Here is a 21524-nt window from a genome sequence, read left to right as displayed (position 1 = left end):
CTCCTCCACCTCCCCCGCCTCTCCTGCCTCTTGTTGCCGACACCTCGGAAGAAGGAGAGCAGCCTGACTGAGCGACTCCCACTCCAGTCTCCCTCACCACAGAGCCGGCAGCCAGGGCCACCGGCCGGCGCCAGGATGCGGTGCCGCAAGTTTTGGGGGTCTTGCTCGCTTGGATTTTACGTGTGGGCAGCCATTCTCTTCAAAGGTATGTACGACACACGTCAGAAACTACAGGCGTACGTGGGGACGTGAACGCAACACTGTGACACCTGTGCTGATGATTTGGGGTCAGTTTTCCTTCCTTGTGTTGAAGTTTCAGTCATAAACTATTCAAAATAATACAACTGATACTTTTCACTATTAATTGTGGTGCTTTTTTATTGAAAAGATATTGTCACCAGAATTGAACGCCTCACTGGAGAATATACATTGCATGCTTTTATGCATATGTATGTGTGCACATTAATGTCTGTGTTTATTACCCCCCACATTCCATCATCATGATCATCATCATCATCTACAACATCTGGGTTGTTAACCAGTGTGACAGAGCGGCTTTTTGTGAAGATGTGTGTGTGTGTGTGTGTGTGTGTGTGTGTCCTCACCTCTCCACACCAAGGCAGACCCTGACATTGATGAATGTGTGTGATGATGGGCAAAGACAAGCCATCCATGGAGAATATGCATTTCTCCTGACACGAAGCTTGAATGCAATGATGGGGTCCCCATCAAAGTAGTAGAAGATGGCCGAAGTTCAGCACTCAGTAATCCATGTACTTGAGTCACTGGAAGAAATGTACTGGTTGTTAAGTTTGGGTCTTTGGGATGGGCGTGCATGTATGCTGTTTAATCACGTGTGCAATACTTGGCTGCAGCCAGCAGAGGTGCTGTTGATCCAGTTTGTTGTTTTTCCTATTTGTTTAGATGTTTCATGGAATAAGTAATAGTTATTTTTAATATTATTATTTTATTAATGACAGTTTTTATTGTAGACAATAACAAAGAAAGCCCCAACAAAACGAAATTGACAAGGTCAGTCGCTGGTGTTTCTGCCAGTTTGCCAGCCACGTTTCATGCCGCTAACGACCCTCATGATGTTGTTCTGAGGCAATGCATCCACTGCCAGGTCACGTGGGGGTTGTCTATGAGCATCCGGTCGCTGCTTCAGCTCGGTATCAGACGTGGTCCGTGGGGTTGAGGTCAGGGGACATCGATGGCCATACCAGATGAGGCACTCTGACTTCCTGAAGTCGAGCTGTGACGGTTCTGGCACGACGAGGTGGAGCATTAATTGGGGGATGAGGTTTTCTATGCTCAACCTATAAAAAATATTCCATTTATGAACACCGAATCTTATGTTTTCATTTATCACGGTATGGTCTGGAACCAATTAACTGCCATAAACGAGGGGCGACCGTACAAGTGGTTGAAAAATAGTTTGAAAGACGAGGAAACGGGAAACCTTCACTGATCTGCTTTGTTTGAATCACATTCATGAATAACGAGCTTCATGCTCTGCTAATCCCTCCATCACTTACTGCAGAAGTTCCTGCTGATCCGTGGAAATCCTGGAAATTTGGGCAGGATTGAAGTGACACAGTCTGAGTGCTGTACCAATTTGACTTGACGTCATTTGAGGATTTACTGTTGGACAGATATCATTTAAGATCAAGAAAAAAAAAGATTTCTGTGCAATTTCACCAGTTTTGCTTCCCATCGGACGCGCCGTCGACAAGTCACTTGCATCCAACATTTATATTCTGTTTGGGAATAGCAACTTCCGGAGGTTCAGGGACTTGTCTGTAATGACAACTGCTTCGTTTCCATTGGACGCCTCATCTCTCTCAATGTCTTTCACTTCTTTCACGTCTTTTATTCTCTTTCATAGGCTGACTTCCACTTATTTTCTCCTCAGTCAGCAATACGAGACCTTCCTCCGTCTCCACGCACTTTAATGATGGCCTATATATGTAGATTAGACTCTTTTATGATGGATTTTATGCTCGTCATAAGGTGGTTTAAGTGATGCTCTTGGGTCACTTCAATGCTCAGCGTTTCACTCAACCTTTACTAAACGTTCTTGTGACCTCCAGAACTCGGTGTCAAACATCTCAGCAGACATACGTTGATAATAAAGATTGATAATAAAGATAGCGTTCCTGACATTCCCTGGTAGACCAGCCAGGACTCCTTGCAATAGTCGTCCAAGCTCATAGAATGGTCTCTTAACGTGGGCGGAAGGACTCGTCCGTTCTGTGAGGAAAGGCTGTGGTCGGTAGAAGGTTCTATTGAGGCTTTTTGCTGGTGGATTAGGATTAAACATCAAGTGGGTTTAGGGCCATGGATTATAAGACTCTCCTATATGATTCAATCCATCCAGTGGTCCATTAAAACACTTGTCCATATGCTGTGCTGGTCTCGTGTTCATGTTGGAATGCAGAGCTTGCTTACTCATTAAAGACTTTGTTGGCCACTACAAGAAATACTCGGACATTTCAAATAACTGTAGTACTTTGCAAGAATGTATTGACTTTCCTTGACTACAATCCCAACAATATGTCAACGTAGGGCTGGGCCATTCATTGGAAAATTACCCAAATCGACATTTAGAGCTTCTAATCGACGTAAAACTGCATTGTGGCTTATGTTGTGTCTTCAACCCCTGTAGTTACATGACAGGCCACCAGGGGCGCCAAAATCACAGCTGCCAGAACGCAGATGGAAGATATAAACACTGGAGACTATGCCATCCAGTCTGACTGCTACAAACCTGCAGGATAATCAAACCATGGCACATCCGTAGGGTTTGTGGAGTCGACTTGTTCCCAAAAGGAACTCTGTGTCCGTTGTTTGGACTCACGTTGGCTTCCGAGGGGAAGTAGAGATGTAGAACACTGCAGAAAAATAGCTTCAATGTCCAAAGGTAACACGTCCAACCTAAAGCCAAACCGCCATATTCGTACGCACGTTTTTATTGGTTGGTTTTCACCAAAGGATGTGCCTGGTTTTTGTATATTTTCTTGATTTTCGTACTACAAACTACCGTTTGCCTTCTACAGTGTTGTTCCACAACGTCAAGTACACGGTCACGGTTACTTGTCGTACAAACTTGTGTTGATTTTACGTGTGTGTGTGGCGTCATTGTCATGGCGATAATTCCAATTCCAGCTTCTCTATCTGGCAGATACGTGAAGGTTTGGAACTTTGAGGACAACTCCAGTACAACAGTACAGTGCAGTTCATCCTCATGGCTGAAGTTTATAGTTGCTGAATATCTCATTTGTTCCTTGTCCTCAAAAACTGAAAACAACTGCATAGTTTGCGATTCAAGACTGGTCCTGGATCTCACAAGCTTTCTTGTGCAGGTGTGCCTCATAATAATCCATAAGTCTATATATAGAACCTTGACTAGTGACCTAGCCAGGTGGGCCAGAGCAATACATTTCATGTTCTTGCTGTTTCGGCAGGAAAAGTATGTCACCGTTATTTATGAAATAACAAACGCTGCTGTGGGAGTTTGGTTTTCAGACCTTTTCTCCACGGCGGATTGAAACATTTGCATTACTTTCATGCACACTTAGAGAGGAACCAACGCTCCGTATTTCCGTATTTGTACCAAAGTGACTGTAGTGTTGTCATTGGGTTGACTCACTAGCAGCCCCCCCGAGGGGGGAGCGGGGCTGTCAGCACTTTTCATGTGTGCGGAACCCGCTCCCAGAACAATGAGGGATCGGGACTCTTTTATGTTTCTGGAATCTGGCATCACGCTTGTCAATGATCACTTTTCTGTCAATTTACTTCATAATCAGGAGTTGTCACGATTTATTTATTACTTGCATGTTATGACCCGAGAGCTAAATACCCCCTTACATATATTAATTAATAGGAGTATGAACGTTTAATTTCCGTCATATGACATCTACCAAGTGACGTTCAGGACGATGCGTTGGAGCCATAAGGGTCGATCGCGAACGTAAAATTTACGTGTGTGAGACACGGCAGCTGAAGCCTTAGCGGGTTTAGTTCCACTAATCAGGACCAGGAATTCCTGTGTTGGTGTGTGTGTTCTTGAGATAGGACTGTAAGAGAGCGAATGGGTCCCTCTGGCCGCCTGGTTTTGGAGCGAGTGGCTCTAACGACCGTGTCGCAAAGTCAGACGGGATGTATTCTCCTCGCCGTGTGACAGAGGCGGAGAATAATCGGATTTTTATCCCCAAACAAATACATGAACGTTCTCCAAACACACATTCCGCATCAAGGGATACCCGACTTCATTCCTCGCATTTTTAGGTGACGACAACAAATTGGAAACGGTGCCAATCATGTTTTGTTTGTTTATGTAATTCCCAAACCCAATTGGGTGTGGAATGGGCTCATTTATTACACACACAAAAAAAGCAAGTGAATTCAGGACAGTCGGAGAGACTGCGAAGGAGAGGGAGATGAAAAGAGAGGATGCTTAAACAAAATACAGAAAAACGGGGTTGCATAAATTACAGGAATGAACGCCTCGAATTTGGAGGGGAGAAACACTGGAGAGATTAGGAAAGATAAGAACAAGCCTCTGATTTCTCCAACTTTATATTTGGGGAAAAAAAACTGCCCGCGATTTGACTGCTTATCTTGTACAGCACGGGGGTCGGGCCATGGTGCATTCAAGGAAACTGGGACATCGGTAAATCACAGTGCAATATGAAGCTGTACTTCTGGCATACGTTTTCTATGCCGCTTATCCTCATGAGGGTCCCAGGGTATGCTGGAACCTAACTGATTTCATAGGAGGCCGCACAGTGGGTGAGTGGTTAGCTTGCGGGCCACACAGTCTGGCGATGGGGAAAACATGGGTTTGGTTCTCGGCTTGGGCATCTCTGTGTGGAGTCTGCATGTTCTCCTCGTGCGTGGCTTTTCTCCGGGTACTCCGCTTCCTTCCCCATTCCAAAAAAATTTTCGTTAGCATGTTAGCATCATCAATTCAAACTTAAAGCCCCTTGTATTTTGACTTGTGTGTTGAATCAGCCCCTCCTGTTGCGCCTTTCAGCGTCTCAGCCAATCAGATGCTAGCCTCCCCATGTGTCCGCCCCCCCACCTGTATGTCAAGTCAGGTCATCATTCCGTTGTGTACGTAAAAGCTCCTCTTGTGTCTTCGTCCACGTTTGTCATGGTCTGTTTCACTTTCCCTGCTTATCTTATTAGCCACATGCTGTTAGCGTATATCGCTAAATGGATTAAGCCCTGAGTTGTGTTTTTCATTAAAAGCAGCATTGACTCCAAGCTTTTTGACACATCATTCCGCCAGGATTCAGGACCAAACGGGACCAGCAAATTGATTGGAGCCACAGACCGAGTAGCATAACTTTTATCTTCTGCACAAGGCGCTGTAATGATTGGCTGGAATGTGTCCCAACGTAGGCTCGCTGAACCGTCATCGTAGATCAAGATATGCAAAGGCAATTTTCACCAGCGCTTGTCTCACATTCTAATGTTCCATTTCTCTCTTTGCCTGGAGAAAGTCGGCTGAAGATACTTTTGAGGAGCAATGTCTGGGCGGAAGAGATGGCTCTCTGGGGAGAACAATGTGCATGATGTGATGAATGTGTTCATATTTTGTACCGTGCTAAAAGCGCCCCGCCCACACCCCTTCCCTTTTGGTACTCATGCCCTTGGGCCCCTGTTGGGGACCACAGGTGTCCTGGCTCTGTAATGCAACATGCCAACACGCAAAGTTCTGGGGCAATTTTAGTGCACACACAGACCTATAAGTAGCATTACAATGACAAAGAAGAAAGACCATATTTAGTGTTCCATATTGGGCGCATTCAGAACACATTTTCCTTTCAGTTCCTTTAAGTCTCTCCACTGTGCCGCTTTAGTGCCGCTACCTTCAATGTTATTGTGTGCATTGATTCAGAGGAGCATCTTTCTCCCAAAACCATCCTTTCCTGCCACTCGGCAGCCCCCCTGAAAAAGCAGAATTGTGATTTCCTCTGATCATCTCTGACACGCCGTACAGTCCGACAACATCTATGTTGGAAAGCTTTCACTTCTGCAGCTGCTCATTATCCAGGGAACTCTAAGGCATATGCATATAGCGCACCTAGGACAGTTTGCCACAAATTATACCCATCATCCGTGACTTTAAAGCCATCCTGCATCTTCCCCTCATTTAAGTCCAATGGAGAACATTTGGGGATGGATGGCGAGGAACGTTTAGAAGAATGGACATGAGTTCCAGACAGTGGAAGCCGTCCTCACCACCTGGATCAACATCAGCCAGCACTAGCATCCAGGAAACGCTGGCATCGAACACGGCCAAAGCCGAGCCAAGCTCTACTTAACACCTCCTTAACATCCAACAGTGCATAGTTTGCAGGTTGATGCGACCGATATTTCGAGTGTACTTCATCCTCATCGGTGCGTCTTTCATGAAATAGAGGAAGCTTTCTCCGGAGGCTTTCCCTCCGTGCTCGAGAAATAAACAAAGCAAAATAACCGCAAATCTCCTGGCGATTAGACTTGGCGTGATGAGGCTCCTCTGCCGCTGCCAGCTTCTTCGCCGCGACAATTAAGGAGGAAATCCGAGTGCTGCCATCCTGTCACCCTGCTGCAAGCCACACATGGGTTCTTCAGACGGTTGATGACAGATATGAAAGAGATGCTACTCTACTGACTAGCTTTTCTTTCTGAACTATAATTCCAAGTTGCCATCAAACACTCCTCATTCCGTCTGTAGTAGACCCATTGACTTCCTGCCAGGAGTGATGGCACAAACCTCAGCTGGGATTGACTCTTTACCGTTGAGCAAAGGATAAGCAGAGTCATATACAAATGGGGGGGTTCCTGAACGCAATGTTCTTTGGTGGTCCCCAGGATCCCTGCAAGGCGAGTACCAGAGGAGGCTTTACAAGGAGCTGCTGGCGAACTACAACCGCCTGGAAAGGCCGGTCGTCAACGACTCAGCCGCCATTCTGGTGGAGCTCGGCTTCACGCTTCTGCAGATCATTGATGTGGTGAGCACGTTTCCATGTGTGTGTGGCGTGGAATCAACGCTTCCTTCTGTTTGCATAATTGACATTAAGGCTACGTAAGATTATGCGTTATGGGCAAGTGCTAATGCGGCGGATGAATGACAAATGCTTCTGTCACTTTTTTATGGCCAAGTCAATTCCAATAAGGGATTATTAAAAAGTAATGTTTGCACATGACAGAAGGAGGTGATGCATCATATTCAATGGACTACTTTTTTTTCTTTGTTTTCTCTCCGGGCAGTAGGAATTACCTCATTTCGTATGGACGTCTTTTGGTCTAATGTGTACCGCCGAAGCCGTCTGCACCCGTGGGACTTAATGTGCTGCCACTTTGTGCCTATGAAGCACAGTTGAATGCTGGCGGAAGTAATGCACTTCTGCTGTTTGACTTCGATTACACAAAGACCCTGCGGACTGATTCACACAGTCGCTGACACGCACGCACACACACACACAGTCATACATTGTTCATTAATACTCTCTGAGAATCCTCCATTAAAGTCTCGCCTTAACTCATCTGGAACCAACAAAATAACCCTGAAATACTCTGCAAGGCTGCAGACACATTTGTAAAAAATACAAATAACACCAAACCCGTAAGTTTATATTCACTGAAATCGGAATCACCCGATTGGCCAATAAAAATGTAATCTCCAGTTAAAGGCGGCATTTCAAGGAAGTTGACAGACCGTGAAGGAAGTGCTGTCATTGTGAGGAGAAGGAACGTTTGTGTGGGGAAGTATTTGCCCGACGGACGGCTCAATCATGGCAACGGCATCGCAAACACGAACCCAACACCCCCCTCGGACCAGCATGTCAAAGCGGCATGCTAGGGTAAAATATGCCGCCTTCAAAATAAGTGCCCCACGTCCTGTCTCATCAAAATAAGAGTGTCATAAAAAATATCTTGCATTAGAAAAGTTAGCCAATACATGTGAGGACTTTTGTGTTGAATTAATTTGATTGGCTGTCATCAAAGTATTCACACTATGCTGGTAAGTTGAGTGTATGAGGTAAAAAAAAGTCAAACAGAAAAACACAATTTGAGATTTCCAAGTCCCATTATAAGTCCCATTTTGTTGTTATTTTTCTTGTCTCGCCATTACGGCCAAAGAGGTGTCTAGAGAATGTTATTTTTCATGAGTTCCTCCTTGGCCATGTACATAAAAGTCAATTGGACCTCAGATCCAAATGCAGCAAAGATCAGCGAGGGACGGCATTAACTGGAAACGGCAAAGGTACAAGATCTTAACAGGCTAATGAGATCAGGAGACCTAACGGCTGCGATGACTTTAGCTGAAATATCGTTCAAAGGCCAAAACACAGCAGACCCACCATCTCTCCTTCATGGCAGCTCACATTTCTCCAACAATTCCGTACATGGTCTAATCGAGGAGCTGAATCAGAGCGACTGGACTTGGAAATCAGTTGCTCCGATTCACCACTAAACTCAAAACTAAACAGAAGGTGGAACTCAAAGAGACTTTAAGGTTAAAGATGGAAAGATCCAGCTTTCAAGTAGCGCTCCAAAGCGTGCTCGTGCTCGCCACCCTAAGGAGTATTGACGGACAATAGAAAATGCCCTCCAGTGGAAGAGCACAAGATGTTTTTTCTGCAGATGGTGGTGATTTGTATTATTCGGAGCAAGGCAGCCCACTTAACCTTGCCAGCAGGACTAAAGACTAAAGATCATTTAGCAGTGAAGTTAAAGCCAACAAACGCACCGCCAGGGGACTCTGTGTCCCTGAAGAGCCCGACAGTCATCTGTGAAGCAACATCTGCATCCTCTGCCGTCAGACATCCATGGAGGCGGTTTGCCACATGTGCCACGTGTATCATGACCACACACAGTAACCATGCCGTGGATGTGGCACATAGGCTGATGCTCAACCTGATTTCATGCTCTTCCTTTCTCTATTTTGCTGACTTTCCCATGCTTGCAGAAATGCAAATGTCACCTTGCAGCTTGGAGAAGAGCAACCCCGTTTCCTATTCCTCATAAAAAGTCATACTCCTGAATCTATATTTACCACTTTGCTGTTTTTGTTGACCGCTATTGTGTATAAACGTATGTTTCTGGTCATCAGGATGAGAAGAACCAAGTGTTGATGACCAATGCCTGGCTGCAGCTGGTGAGTTGGTAATATCTAATATATTCATCTAATGCCAAAGTGGAGGAAAAAAGAGTTTGAATAATCCAACTGACTGCAAGTCCATGAATGCATCGAGACCGCTTTCTGACTGCTGATTGGATGACTATGGAATCATGTCTGTCTCTCAGTACTGGACTGACGTCTATCTGAGTTGGAACCCTGAAACCTACCCCGGTGTCCAGAACCTCCGATTCCCTTCAGACCAAATCTGGACTCCTGACATCCTTCTCTACAACAGGTCAGAATCCTTCCTTCTCCATCCCGCTGACTCGTGTGCATGCGGCCGCATGACGTATGAATCTGTTCATGGAAAGGGCGGCTAGGATCGGGTTAGCACATTTTAGGCAGGATGGAATGATGAAGAATAACTAATAGCTAGAATGCCGCTGAATATGGCGCAGAATGATGTTCAGGCCATAACTGATGTTACACGTACGTCCAGTCATGGAGGAGTATAGCTAGGCTGACACGACGATAACCGTCCACCCACTTCCGCTATAGAACCAACACGCCCAGTTGTTGGGACAGCTACACGTCAATGCTCATTGGCGCTCGGTGAAAGCCAAGATTCCGAAGTCTTGACAATAGTTCTATGGAATACAGACAGCCAAGAGCTCGGGAACGCCTTTCTGGCGTGGTCTCCCGATAGATAACGGATAATAAACAGATACTCCTTCCTGCATATGTGCGTAGCAAATGCGAGAACGTGAGAAAGATGGACTTTGTCGGTGATGTGAGAACTCAAGCTGGACACGCCAAAGCACAACGAGCGTACGCAAGATTAATGTGCGCACATGTTTGTCCAAATCCCTCTGAGACATTCATTAGGACTTTTAATCCTCAGTGGATTGTTCACAGCCATAATAGGCTGACTTTGTAATTATCCTAATGTGTTGTTCAAATTCCCTTTAATTGTTCTTCCTTATTTACAAACGCTATTTGTCTTCTTTAGCTCGGTGGCCATGTTCTACTTCCACTTGGAATAACTACTATATTCTTAAATTGGAATTTTTCTCATCAAGAGGAACACTGTCTTCTGATTATTGCCATAAAAGTATCATTCTTTTTTTCAACTGCAGCATAATCCTCCTCATACAGCGCCATTTTCACAGATGATGTGCTTAATCCCAACATGGAAAAAGAAATGCCTGCTAAATAATCTCTCTCATTAAAAGCCAGGCTGTGATTTCACATTCTAGAAAAAAGGCTGGAAATAAAAGTACACAGAATTAAAACAAAGTACACAGAATTAAAACAAAGTACACAGAATTAAAACAAAGTGCACAGAATTTGTCTTTGGGGGAGAAAGCGGGTGAAAAGTTGGAACTTTAACGACCAATCAGTCTTGTTGTGTCTCTGACAGGTGAGAAACATTGATTGGTCGTTAGAGAGCTGACAAAAAGGATGCGTAATAACCTTTGACCTGAAAGACACGTCAAACACAAATTGGATTTTTCCCAAATCAGAAGGGCTCCAGGTGTCGGTCTTGGCACGGTGGTCTTCCAGGCTCTAAGTAACGGCTATGTTTCCCACTTGCACGGCACAGGGAGTGTGGGGACAAAACAAAGGTTTTGGGTGTATTAACCCAAATATTCAGAGCTCAGCTTTTAGACCTACAAAGGATTACCCATCCTAATCCATCTCAGCCTTTCCCCCCCGTTTTCTGCCCCGTTCCTGCCATCATCCATCCTTTCCTCGCGTTCTCCATTTCTCTTTTCGACTCGCCGTCTTTCTGTAATTCACTCCATTCCATCTACTGTTTGCCTTCATATTTCAACTCCTCAGATCTCAGTGTTATCGTGTTTATAAATCATCACTGGTGCATGTTCTTGTTCATGTGTTGCCTGGAACTTCTTCTGCAATCCAAAGGAACCTTGGTTAGCCGCTTTCATCCATCCGGAAAGGCCGACTGTAACCAAAACATGCGCTAACGTCATCCATGTTTCTGTAAGAAATGATGCAAATCCACTTTATCTTTTCCAGACACTCAAAAATATTAACACTAAACATGAAAAAAATAGTTTTACATGCACAGTCCAATTCAAAATTCATATAAATATATAAATGATGAATAAAACATTTAATATTTACTTTACCTTCACTAAGAATGGATTGTTGACACGTAAGATGGCTTCTTTTGCAGCCATCAACTAGCTCTGCTAGTTAGCAAAGAAAGACAAAGTCAACCGCTGATGACATCATCGACAGGCGACTGACTGGGCTATGCTTCTGGTTTCTCACGTTAGCTTACCTCAGAGACTGCTAGCAATGATCTCTTGTCATTAGATTACGTCATGAGCACAGTTGGACTCAACCAAACGGGCGCCATATTCTATGCTAACCAAAAAATGGACGCCAACCTAGGCTAAATTTTTGAAGTGAACCGAAATTCATTTTGAGTCACACTTTCTTTTTCCTGGCTGGGCCGCTTAGCCTCCTAGCCAAGGACTGGTTGAAACCAAATCAGACAAATTGTGCTGTAGAGATGATTTGGGCCTCGCTAGACCTTGGCTAGCGGTGCTGACCGTTCTCTCCAGCGCTGGCATTGCTTGTCCCTCCCCCCTTTGACCGTTGGAAGGATTAAAGAACCTCCTGTGGAACAGCGTAACCGCCGATGCAGCCATCCAGTCACGTTCAGGTGCGCGGTGAGACAAAGATGCAGAAGCCCAGAGGCAGCTAACGGTCACGCTAATGTGGCTCCACAGGCATGACACGCACCATTGCTCAGGACGCCATCAGGACGCCGTCAGGGTGGAGCCACTGATGCTCTGAATAGCGGATGCACTCGTTAGCATGCTGGCCGGATGGGACAGCGATTCAGCTCATTTGGTTTTATTTTGACCTCTAGGAGCTGTGAGGTCAGATGGCGTGGCCGTGTGATGAGATATTGTCGCCGATGACTCATTCAGCCGCTATCATCGTAGCTTGATTATTTTTAGATGAATGAGCTGACTGCTCAACCTTCTCACCAGGATGGAGTGAAAAGAAATTCTCCTCCCTCCCATTCCATGTGGAAGTGGTACATTTTTGGCTTCTTTGTCCTTTCTCCCCACTCCCTTGTAAACCATTTGGTAAGTTTAGAATACGGTAACTAAATTGGAGGCTCGCTAGCCGTGCCCGTCTCTTGTGTCCCTGCAGTGATCCCGTAGCCTGTGCATTACAGTTCAGCAATGTGATGTAAACAAAGTATAACGGGAGTATAAAATGGTGACTATAGGGGTGCTATTGCATGTCCACAGGGCTCTAATAATGGTAATTGTATTTTTATGCTCTACTTCTGAAAATGTTTCATTTATTAATACTGAATCCTACTTGGCGGAAATTCACTCATCACGGTCGAGTCTGGAACCAATTAATTGTGATAAAGGAGGGACGACCAGACCAGTACACCAACAAACAGGAAGTTTCCTGATCGCTTCAGAGACCGCTGGGCTTTGCCAAGACTTGTTGAGGTGGCTAACGGTTCTCAGCTGAAGGAACTGAAAGAACCCGGGTGATTCCCGAACAACACAAGATTATTTGGAACAAAATGATCCCAAGCTGTCCTCTTCCTGCTTTCCTTATAGAGTTGATGAGCTGTGGAGAACGCTCGAGATAATCTGCTTAGCTCGCTTCATTTGGTGTATATGGTCTCCGCCTGCAATAAATACTGAAACTGGAGGGACCCTGGACTGTGCTGCACTTTGCCCAAGGCTCTTTGGTCATGTCATCAACCACCGAGTCCCAGATGTCCTCAGCGGCTCAGTGACTCCCGAACGCCTCGCAAGAGACGCTCTATTGGCTTTGTCGCCGATATCCCATATTGCCCAGCACCCCATGAGCCACGACCTCATCAAGCGACACCAATTAAGGCGGCAGCCCCTCCCTCCAACAATGTTGTTGCTCAATGGCCACATGAGGCTTTTTACTGGGTGCATGGCACCGATAGACGTTGGGACAAAGTCAAAACAATGACACTAATACTGTATGCAGTACACGTTGTAGAAAAAGTACCATTATTTATTCTTAGAATACAACATTTTCCTCTTAATATTTGGTTTTTATTCTAAAATTACAGCTGACTTTTCCATTTTTACTGTTTTTTTTCAAATATTTCAGCTTTCTACTCATAATTACGACTTCATTCCTGTAATACACTACTAAAATGATATAATCTTTCCTCATTTTATTCTCAAATTTAGGGGAAAAAAACCAATTTTTCTTATAAGACTGCAATTTTCATTTTTCAAATATTTCAGCTTTCTTTTTGTAATTATGACTTCATTCCTGTAATACATTGACTTTTTTTTTCATGAAATAACCTATTGTTCCCAAAATTACAACTTTGTTTCTGATATTAAGACTTAAAAAAACATTATTTCAGCTTTATGCTACTAAAATTATATCGATCCTCATTTTATTCTCAAATTTAGGGAAAAAAAATCACAATTTTTTCTGATAAGATTGCAACTTTTTTCTCTTTGTATTTTGACTTTACTTTTTTTATTTTTCCCATTTTTGCCGTGGCGCTTTGGCCGCTGCTGGTTGAAATGGAAGAAGTCCTGGCGTGTTCCTCCACAAACATGAGCTGACATCTCCTGGATAAACGCGTGTGCGTACCTCCAGCTAATGTAAGGCTTTGAATAATAAAAGCCTGAATAATTCATCACATGACGTTGCCTTTGCTAGGCCACGCGTTTCTCCCCGCCTCGTACCTGGAGGCGTAGCTGATAGCGACAACACTTAGCCCCTCTGGGGGGCTTTCTATCAGTCATTTTGACAGAAAGGGGCATGGATAAATAAAGGGGGGTCCATCCTGGAAGAAGCTGGCCTTTGAATGAAGCTCAGGCAGGTTTCACATAAATGGACATTATCTCTCCATCTGGGATTAGATGGTGGCGCTATTGTGAGGGCATTTAGACTTTTGACATCATCAGCCGACAGCGGTGGGAGTCGGAGCATTGAGCCATTGTGTGGCGCACCCGTGTCAAAGGTTAGGTTTTATCTCGGACGAGCAGGGCTCGACGGCGTCGTCTGGAGAAACACCCCAAACGACACGTAATACCTTGTTGCCTTTAAACACATAAAGGATGATTGATTTCCAGTTAAAATCAATTGCAGTGCACCGGAACACACTTGGAATATTGAAAATTGAATTGGGAGAAAGCAAGAGAGCTCCGTGGAATAGCATCAAAATATAAAATGACAACCCAGTACCAAAAGCGACACACAAGCACCACTGCTGTCCGCGTCGGTACACCGATTTAAACTTTCTCCTGGTAAATGTTCTCCTCAGAATGATGCCTTTATTCCCATCTATCCATTTCCTCACTGGGCTCTCACTAAGGTATGCTGGAGCCTATCCCAGCCGTCTTGGGGCAAGAGGCGGGGTACACCCTGGACTGGTGGCCATCCAATCCCAGGGCACATATAGACAAACAACCATTCACACTCATACCTATGGACAATTTTGAGTGGCCGGTCTGTAATAAAGCTGACATGCATGCTAATATTTTAGCAAAACGTTTTCTCATTAGCTTACAACTTTGGACTTTATTTTTTTAATGATGCTTCCATCTTTGGTGTGGTCACATTTTTTATTATTCTTGCTAAATTCTATTCTTAGAATATGTGGTGGTCCAATAAAAAACAGCTGCGGACCTTAAATGGCCCCTGGGCCGCACTATGGACACCACTGGTTTAGTGCACGTTTTGGTTAGAGTCTGGGTTTCTGGAATGATTCATGCTGCTAACCAAGGTTCTATGTTGCAGTAAAGGAAGACGTCCATGTACTGTACCCGTGGGGGACATATTAACCTTGACCCCCCCCCCCCACTTTGCAACCACGTGACTGTCCTGTGTTACGCCCTGCAGTGCGGACGAGCGCTTCGACGCCACCTTCCACACCAACGTGCTGGTGAATGCTTCGGGCTACTGCCAGTACATCCCGCCCGGCATCTTGAAGAGCACGTGCTACATCGACGTGCGCTGGTTCCCCTTCGATGTGCAGAAGTGCGACTTGAAGTTCGGCTCCTGGACCCACAACGGATGGCTGCTGGACCTCCAGATGCTGGATGTGGACACGTCCACCTACATACCCAACGGGGAGTGGGATCTCGTGGGTGAGTTGCCGGATCCGGGCCAGATATATGTTCACGATGAGGTGCTCTACTGCCGCAGGATTTCACCTCCACAGCTTGGGTCCGCCATGCCAGACAAACGCTGCGGCCATGTTGTAGTCCATCAATCATCCACACGGCTGTTTGCACACGCAGATGGGATGAGCCTGCTTTTGTTGCTCCTCAGGTGTCCCAGCCAAGCGCAACGAGCTGTACTACGAATGTTGCAAGGAACCCTACCCAGACGTCACCTTCACGGTCACCATGCGGCGTAGGACCCTTTACTACGGCCTCAATCTGCTCATCCCCTGCGTGCTCATCTCCGGCTTGGCTCTGCTGGTTTTCCTGCTGCCCGCCGACTCGGGAGAAAAGATCTCGCTGGGTGAGAGATGACTTTTGTGACAATACTTCATACCCGGAATGTGGATTGATTCATTAGGAACAATATTCCTGAGCTGATTAGCTACGATTGTGTTGGGGGGGGGGGGGGGCGGGACTTCCCTTTTATGAATCTTTTGCATTTTTAATTAAATTGCTGCACTGCAGCGTCCCTTTGGATCAGCGCTGCAACTGGAAGTTCACCAAAGCAAAGGACCGCACGGAACGTTCCACTCCTCCGTTTCCTCTATGTGTTCAGCGTGTTGAGAGTATATTTTGGAGTACTTTGAAGTACCGCATCGTCACTAGTACTCCTGCGAGTACTCTCATTCGCTTTCTAGGAGACTGGTCTAGCGTTTGCTGGCTGGCTGCTCCTCGTGCTCACTTGCAGCGCCAACAACACGCATGCACACGTTGGCATTAGTAGTACTTAGTAGTATTTAGTACTACTACTTACTGGTTCATTGATTTATTGATGATTATGACGGGCCTATACGCCGTCATAAAGCCAACACCCGATCCCAACAACATCTTTGACGCTTTTTGAGACTCAAAAAGAGCTGATGATCCACTAATGGATTTCACTTGAGGGCCATTTTAAGCCATAAAAACGGCCACAAGGGGGCAGAAGTGCATCCGATGAGAGCAGGCAGAGATCATGAGGATGGAGGAGGATGGAGGAGGATGGAGGAGGATGGAGGAGGATGGAGGAGGATGGAGAGGCTGGAGGAGGCTGGAGGAGGCTGGAGGAGGATGGAGGAGGATGGAGGAGGATGTAGCGGACATTGGAGGGAAAATTAAACTCACGCACACACAGCTCAACGCCAGATGTAGTAAATACAGTAAATACAGTAAATAGTTGGTGTTATTTGGACTTGAATAGTTATTTGGGTGTTTTTATGTTGGTATAGTTTAGATATTTGAGCTCTCACAAGAGTAAAAAAGTCATGCTTGAAATGTAGTTTTTTTTTTAGTCGGGAACTGATATTTTCCTGAAACTTACCTATGTTCTACTGCTGATTACCAAAGAACGGAAAAAGGTATCAACTTTTTTTTTCTGATGCAAGACAGGAGTCTTGCATCTATTGTGTTCCATGTTCATAGCCATAGAACACAATAATCTGTGGGCCTTGAAAGATCAGTCCAAATGACCTAAAATGGCCGCTACTGAGGTTTTGATGTAAAAATATGCAAAATGTAAATTCTTGGGATTTTAACCTGGTCTTAACTTTGATCAGGACTAAACTTCACGGCTTTAAAATACGTCATCTCCGTGCCAGGCATGGAAAAAGGTTGGGATCCACTGTTGTGGAAGGAATGCTGATGTTACATTTTTCCCTCATTTTCCGTGTAACGTGCATACGTGTATGCAAACATCGTCATGAATCATGAAAGCCATGAATGCATGCATGCGACCCCCCCACCCGAATAATTACAGTGGCGTTTGATGGATGGCCACGTGCGGATGAGCGAGCGCTGCTAAGTATGAGTGGGACAGAAAGTCGTCTCCTGACAAATGGTGGCCATGTTGGCGAGATTCCATCCATCGGGGCTTCCTGGAAGGATCTTTCTCCTGATGCCGTCTCTTCTCTGTTTCCCCAGGAATTACCGTGCTGCTGTCGCTGACGGTCTTCATGCTCCTGGTGGCCGAGATCATGCCCGCCACCTCGGACTCGGTTCCTCTCATCGGTGGGTTCTGTTTAAGCGTCCTCCGTGTGTCCGATATAAAATCAGACTGGGAGGGGCCACCCGCTGTGGAGAAAAGCCGCTGTCAACATGAGCAAGCGTTTCACTGCATCACCTTGACCATGGCTCCGAGCGGTTGGGGGGGGGGCGTTATTTGAAAACGCCATTACTGCCCCCAAATTGCCCCACCTCTGGATGCACCGATACGGGAAAATGATGCTTTCAAGGGGCTTGGTTGGCATAGCCTGGGGTCGTCCGTGCATCATTCACTGGGATGGGAATTGGGGGGCTCGGATGGACCCCGGCAGCAGCATTAATAAGGCGACAAATGTTGAATGGATAAATAACATGAAGGGAAGGTTAAAAGAGCAGATACCTTCTGGGTGGGACTTTGTCAGGATGCGTTCTTTGAATGATCACATGACTTTCAAATGAATACACGGAAAACCCCTGCAGGCTTGCAGTTTGTCAGGGCTGTCCCGACATCGTCCTCCGGGGGCTGCATGCACAACTACTGAAGGGTGCAGGGTCCACTTTGGTACATTTTGTGCATTGACGACAGCCAAAGCATGTTCAGATATTCCATGTGTCCTCCATCGAGATCTTATAACTTCATGGTCACCACAGCTACATTCTCCACTAACAGAAAAACTAACAAAAAAAATCTTACGGCCAAATAAATTGTATGTCCGATTGTGAAAGGTCTTGTCCAACATAATGGGAATGAGTGGGAAAAAAGTTATTCTCCCAATCTGTGTGGAAGTGGTAAGCTTCTTAAGTTTTAGAAGAAATAAATTTGAGACTGGAGTTCCTGCATTGTGTTACAATGTGGTGTAAACAGTGAATAATAGGAGTGTGATGGTGACTATAGGGGTGCTATTTCATGTCTACAGGTCTCTAACAATGTTAAAAACTGTATTTAGAAAGTCAGAAAGAGGTTTTCTATCTGTGACTAGAGAAATATTCTCTTTATTCATTTATAGATGAACCAATGAACAAATTGAGCTGATGATGTCGACGCTGATGATGTTCCCCGTTTGTGTTTCCCAGCTCAGTACTTCGCCAGCACCATGATGATTGTCGGAATGTCGGTGGTGGTGACCGTTATCGTCCTGCAGTTTCATCACCACGACCCTCAGGGGGGCAAGATGCCCAAGTGGGTAAGTGACGGATCAACTCCCTGCACCATGACAACCACAGCGGTCAGCTTCCTCTGACTTGCATTTGATTATTTTTATTTTATACACTAAATTAAAAGAGGAAAAAATATATATATATTTTTTTACATATAATAGGTGTCCACGTCAATATTTAGTACACAGAAAGATTAAAAAAAAAATCAAATTAAATATCTTTTTTCCAAACTGGACATGTACTTACAGTAATGTACCAATACGAGTTTTCCCATAATGCATTGTGTCTGAGCAAAACATTGATTGGTCCCTGTCGGGGTGCTGCAATGACGTCAGCCTTCGCTGGGCTCCCTCTGGTGGACGGAGGCAGCATTGCAGCACCATCATCCATTTTTGATGCCGCTTGTCCTCCAATGAAATGCTTTGCTCAGACGCAATGCATTATGGGGAAAATGATTTGAAACTCGTATTGGTACGTGTGTACGAATAAAGGGGGGGGGGGGCACCCATGTGTTGACGCACATCCTAAAAGGCTGGGTACGCTTGAGTATTGCAGAGGTTGACCCCATTTTCCTGGTTGCCACGCCCAGGTTCGGGTGGTGCTGTTGAACTGGTGCGCGTGGTTTCTGCGCATGAAGCAACCCGGCGACGAGCGGCGCCGCGCCGGCTACAAATACCGCCCCGCCTCCCAGCACCACTCCAGCAGCAACTCCATAGAAATGGCCGCCGTCCCCAGCCTCTCGGTGCCGCTTTCCCAGACTTCCTGCCCGCCCTGCACCTCGGGCACCTCCAACGGTTCCATGAGCCTCTACTTTGGCAGCTACCACCCGATGGAGAGCCCGCACTGTCCCACCTCCAGCGACTCGGGCGTGGCACTGGGGGGCCGCGCTCACTGCTCCCCCGGCGACGAGGGTGCCGAGCCGCCGGTTGTTTGCGGCGGAGCTTTGGGAATGGGGGTCCGACTCCCGCCCCCGGAGATCCAGCACATCTTGGAGGAGGTGACCTACATTGCCCAGCGCTTCCGGGACCAGGACGAGGCCGAGGCCATCAGCAGCGAGTGGAAGTTCGCGGCGGCGGTGGTGGACCGCCTGTGTCTGGTGGCCTTCTCGCTCTTCTCCATCATCTGCACCTTCACCATCCTCATGTCGGCCCCCAACTTCATAGAGGCCGTCTCCAAGGACTTCACATAGTTGGACTCGGATGCTTGTTGTGGTTTTCCCGTCTAAGATTTTATGTTCAACCTTCATGTTTGTACTCGCCAGCCGAAACTTCACATCACACGACTTTCCCACGACACTGAAGGCAACATCGTTATATCAATGTTATTGATGTATCTTCACGTTCGCTACGAGGACGACCAACTGAAATAAAACGTCCAGAAAATGCGTGTTTGGCAGATGAATGCTGCCTGGCAAACGAGCCGTGACTTCCCGCCGCGGCTGCTCTGCCAAACGCGCCTTTTCCGTCATTTGTGGCGCGTCTTCTATTCTTCCATCATGTCTTTATTTCACGCCGTCACCTGTGTAGTACGGAACGCCACGTTAGCAAATTAGCAAGACGCTGGAGATGCAAAGCAGTGCTTGTCCTAGTTGATGTTGAACATCATGTTGATGTCTCTGCAAACGCTGATGTTACCATCTACCCATTAAAAAAAACATCATCTACTGGTGTGTCTCTAATTAAAATGTTTACTTTCTGGTATTTGAATATTTTTATGAGAAATAGGAATGGAAAAAAAATTGCATTGTAGCAAGAAAAAAGGCACAAAGGTGTATTTTAGTCATCGTTGAAATATGAAATAAAATACTTTAATTTTAGGTCGTAATATGAGAAACAAATACAATTTTAATTTTTGGAACATTAGGTTGGTGAAAATTTTATTTTACGGATATAATAATAATAATAATATAATAAATATGGGAATACGTTGGTATTAAAGAAAATTCACAAACATTATTTAACAAAGTTTAAATATTAACTAGACCTATTAATTAGCGACTATGCTATAAACATGCTAGGTTAATTAGCGACTCCAAATTCTCCATAGGTATGAATGTGAGTGTGAATGGTTGTTTGTCTATATTGTCTATATCTCGCCCAAAGGCAGCTGGGGTAGGCTCCAGCACCCCCGCAACCCTGGTGAGGATAAGCGGTAGAAAATGAATGAAAGAATGAATGAGGTCTCCTCCTATTTTGTGTGGAAGTGGTAACTTTTTGGCTTCTTATTTTGTCTTTCCCCACCCTCGGCCATCTCTGTGTGGAGTTTGCATGTTCTCCCCGTGGTGCATGCGTGGGTTCCCACATTCCAAAAACATGCTAGGTTAATTAGCGACTCCAAATTGTCCATAGATATAAATGTGAGTGTGAATGGTTGTTTGTCTATATTGTCTATATCTCGCCCAAAGACAGCTGGGATAGGCTCCAGCACCCCCGCGACCCTGGGGAGGATAAGCAGAAGAAAATGAAAGAATGAATGAGGTCTCCTCCTATTTTGTGTGGAAGTGGTAACTTTTTGGCTTCTTATTTTGTCTTTCCCCACCCTCGGCCATCTCTGTGTGGAGTTTGCATGTTCTCCCCGTGGTGCATGCGTGGGTTCCCACATTCCAAAAACATGCTAGGTTAATTAGCGACTCCAAATTGTCCATAGATATAAATGTGAGTGTGAATGGTTGTTTGTCTATATGTGCCCTGTGATTGGCTGGCCACCAAGACTCTTCCCCAAGACAGCTGGGATAGGCTCCAGCATACCCTAGTGAGGATAAGCGGTATAGAAAATGGATGGATGGATGTCCTTGTGAAATTTGATGACCTATGGATGTTCTACTTTGTTCCTGGAGCTATGGTAGTCAGAAGGAACTTGTGTTCTCCGTATGGAAGTAGGCGGGACAATGGCGGGACAATGGATGTGAGCCTTGGGACGGCCAAATGAGACTGCTGAATGTTTGCCTGCTGCGTGGCGTTGGTGACGCTTCAAGGAAGTGCTTCCTGTGCGGATGTGAGACAACAGCCCGCCTCGTCGTAGGAGGAGGAGCTTGATGGAAATGAATCTGA

General features: G+C 45.6%; 1 protein-coding gene across 1 annotated transcript; it reads left to right on the top strand.

Moving 5' to 3' along the window:
• Positions 1 to 4: 4 nt before the first annotated feature.
• On the top strand, positions 5 to 20121 carry LOC131110295 (neuronal acetylcholine receptor subunit alpha-7-like). Its single transcript, XM_058063263.2, has 9 exons — positions 5 to 205; positions 6868 to 7007; positions 9113 to 9157; positions 9307 to 9416; positions 15032 to 15279; positions 15464 to 15658; positions 17257 to 17343; positions 18391 to 18500; positions 19064 to 20121. The coding sequence occupies exons 1-9, from the start codon at positions 136 to 138 to the stop codon at positions 19661 to 19663; spliced, it is 1605 nt and encodes a 534-aa protein (XP_057919246.2). The 5' UTR covers positions 5 to 135; the 3' UTR covers positions 19664 to 20121.
• Positions 20122 to 21524: the final 1403 nt, after the last annotated feature.

This window comes from Doryrhamphus excisus, linkage group LG22 (genome assembly GCF_037039965.1).
Source record: "Doryrhamphus excisus strain RoL-2023G ecotype Guam linkage group LG22, RoL_Dexc_Guam_v1.1, whole genome shotgun sequence".
In the NCBI taxonomy this organism is placed as follows: Eukaryota; Metazoa; Chordata; class Actinopteri; order Syngnathiformes; family Syngnathidae; genus Doryrhamphus; species Doryrhamphus excisus.
Note: the sequence above shows the minus strand (reverse complement) of the source record. Positions and strands in the feature narration are given on the sequence as shown.

Bases quoted from the DNA above. Each gene is read 5' to 3' on its own strand.
- LOC131110295 (XM_058063263.2), top strand. From the start codon at position 136: ATGCGGTGCCGCAAGTTTTGGGGGTCTTGCTCGCTTGGATTTTACGTG. The intron at 7,008-9,112 runs GTGAGCACGTTT...TCTGGTCATCAG, and splicing joins TTCTGCAGATCATTGATGTG to GATGAGAAGAACCAAGTGTT. The intron at 9,417-15,031 runs GTCAGAATCCTT...TACGCCCTGCAG, and splicing joins GACATCCTTCTCTACAACAG to TGCGGACGAGCGCTTCGACG.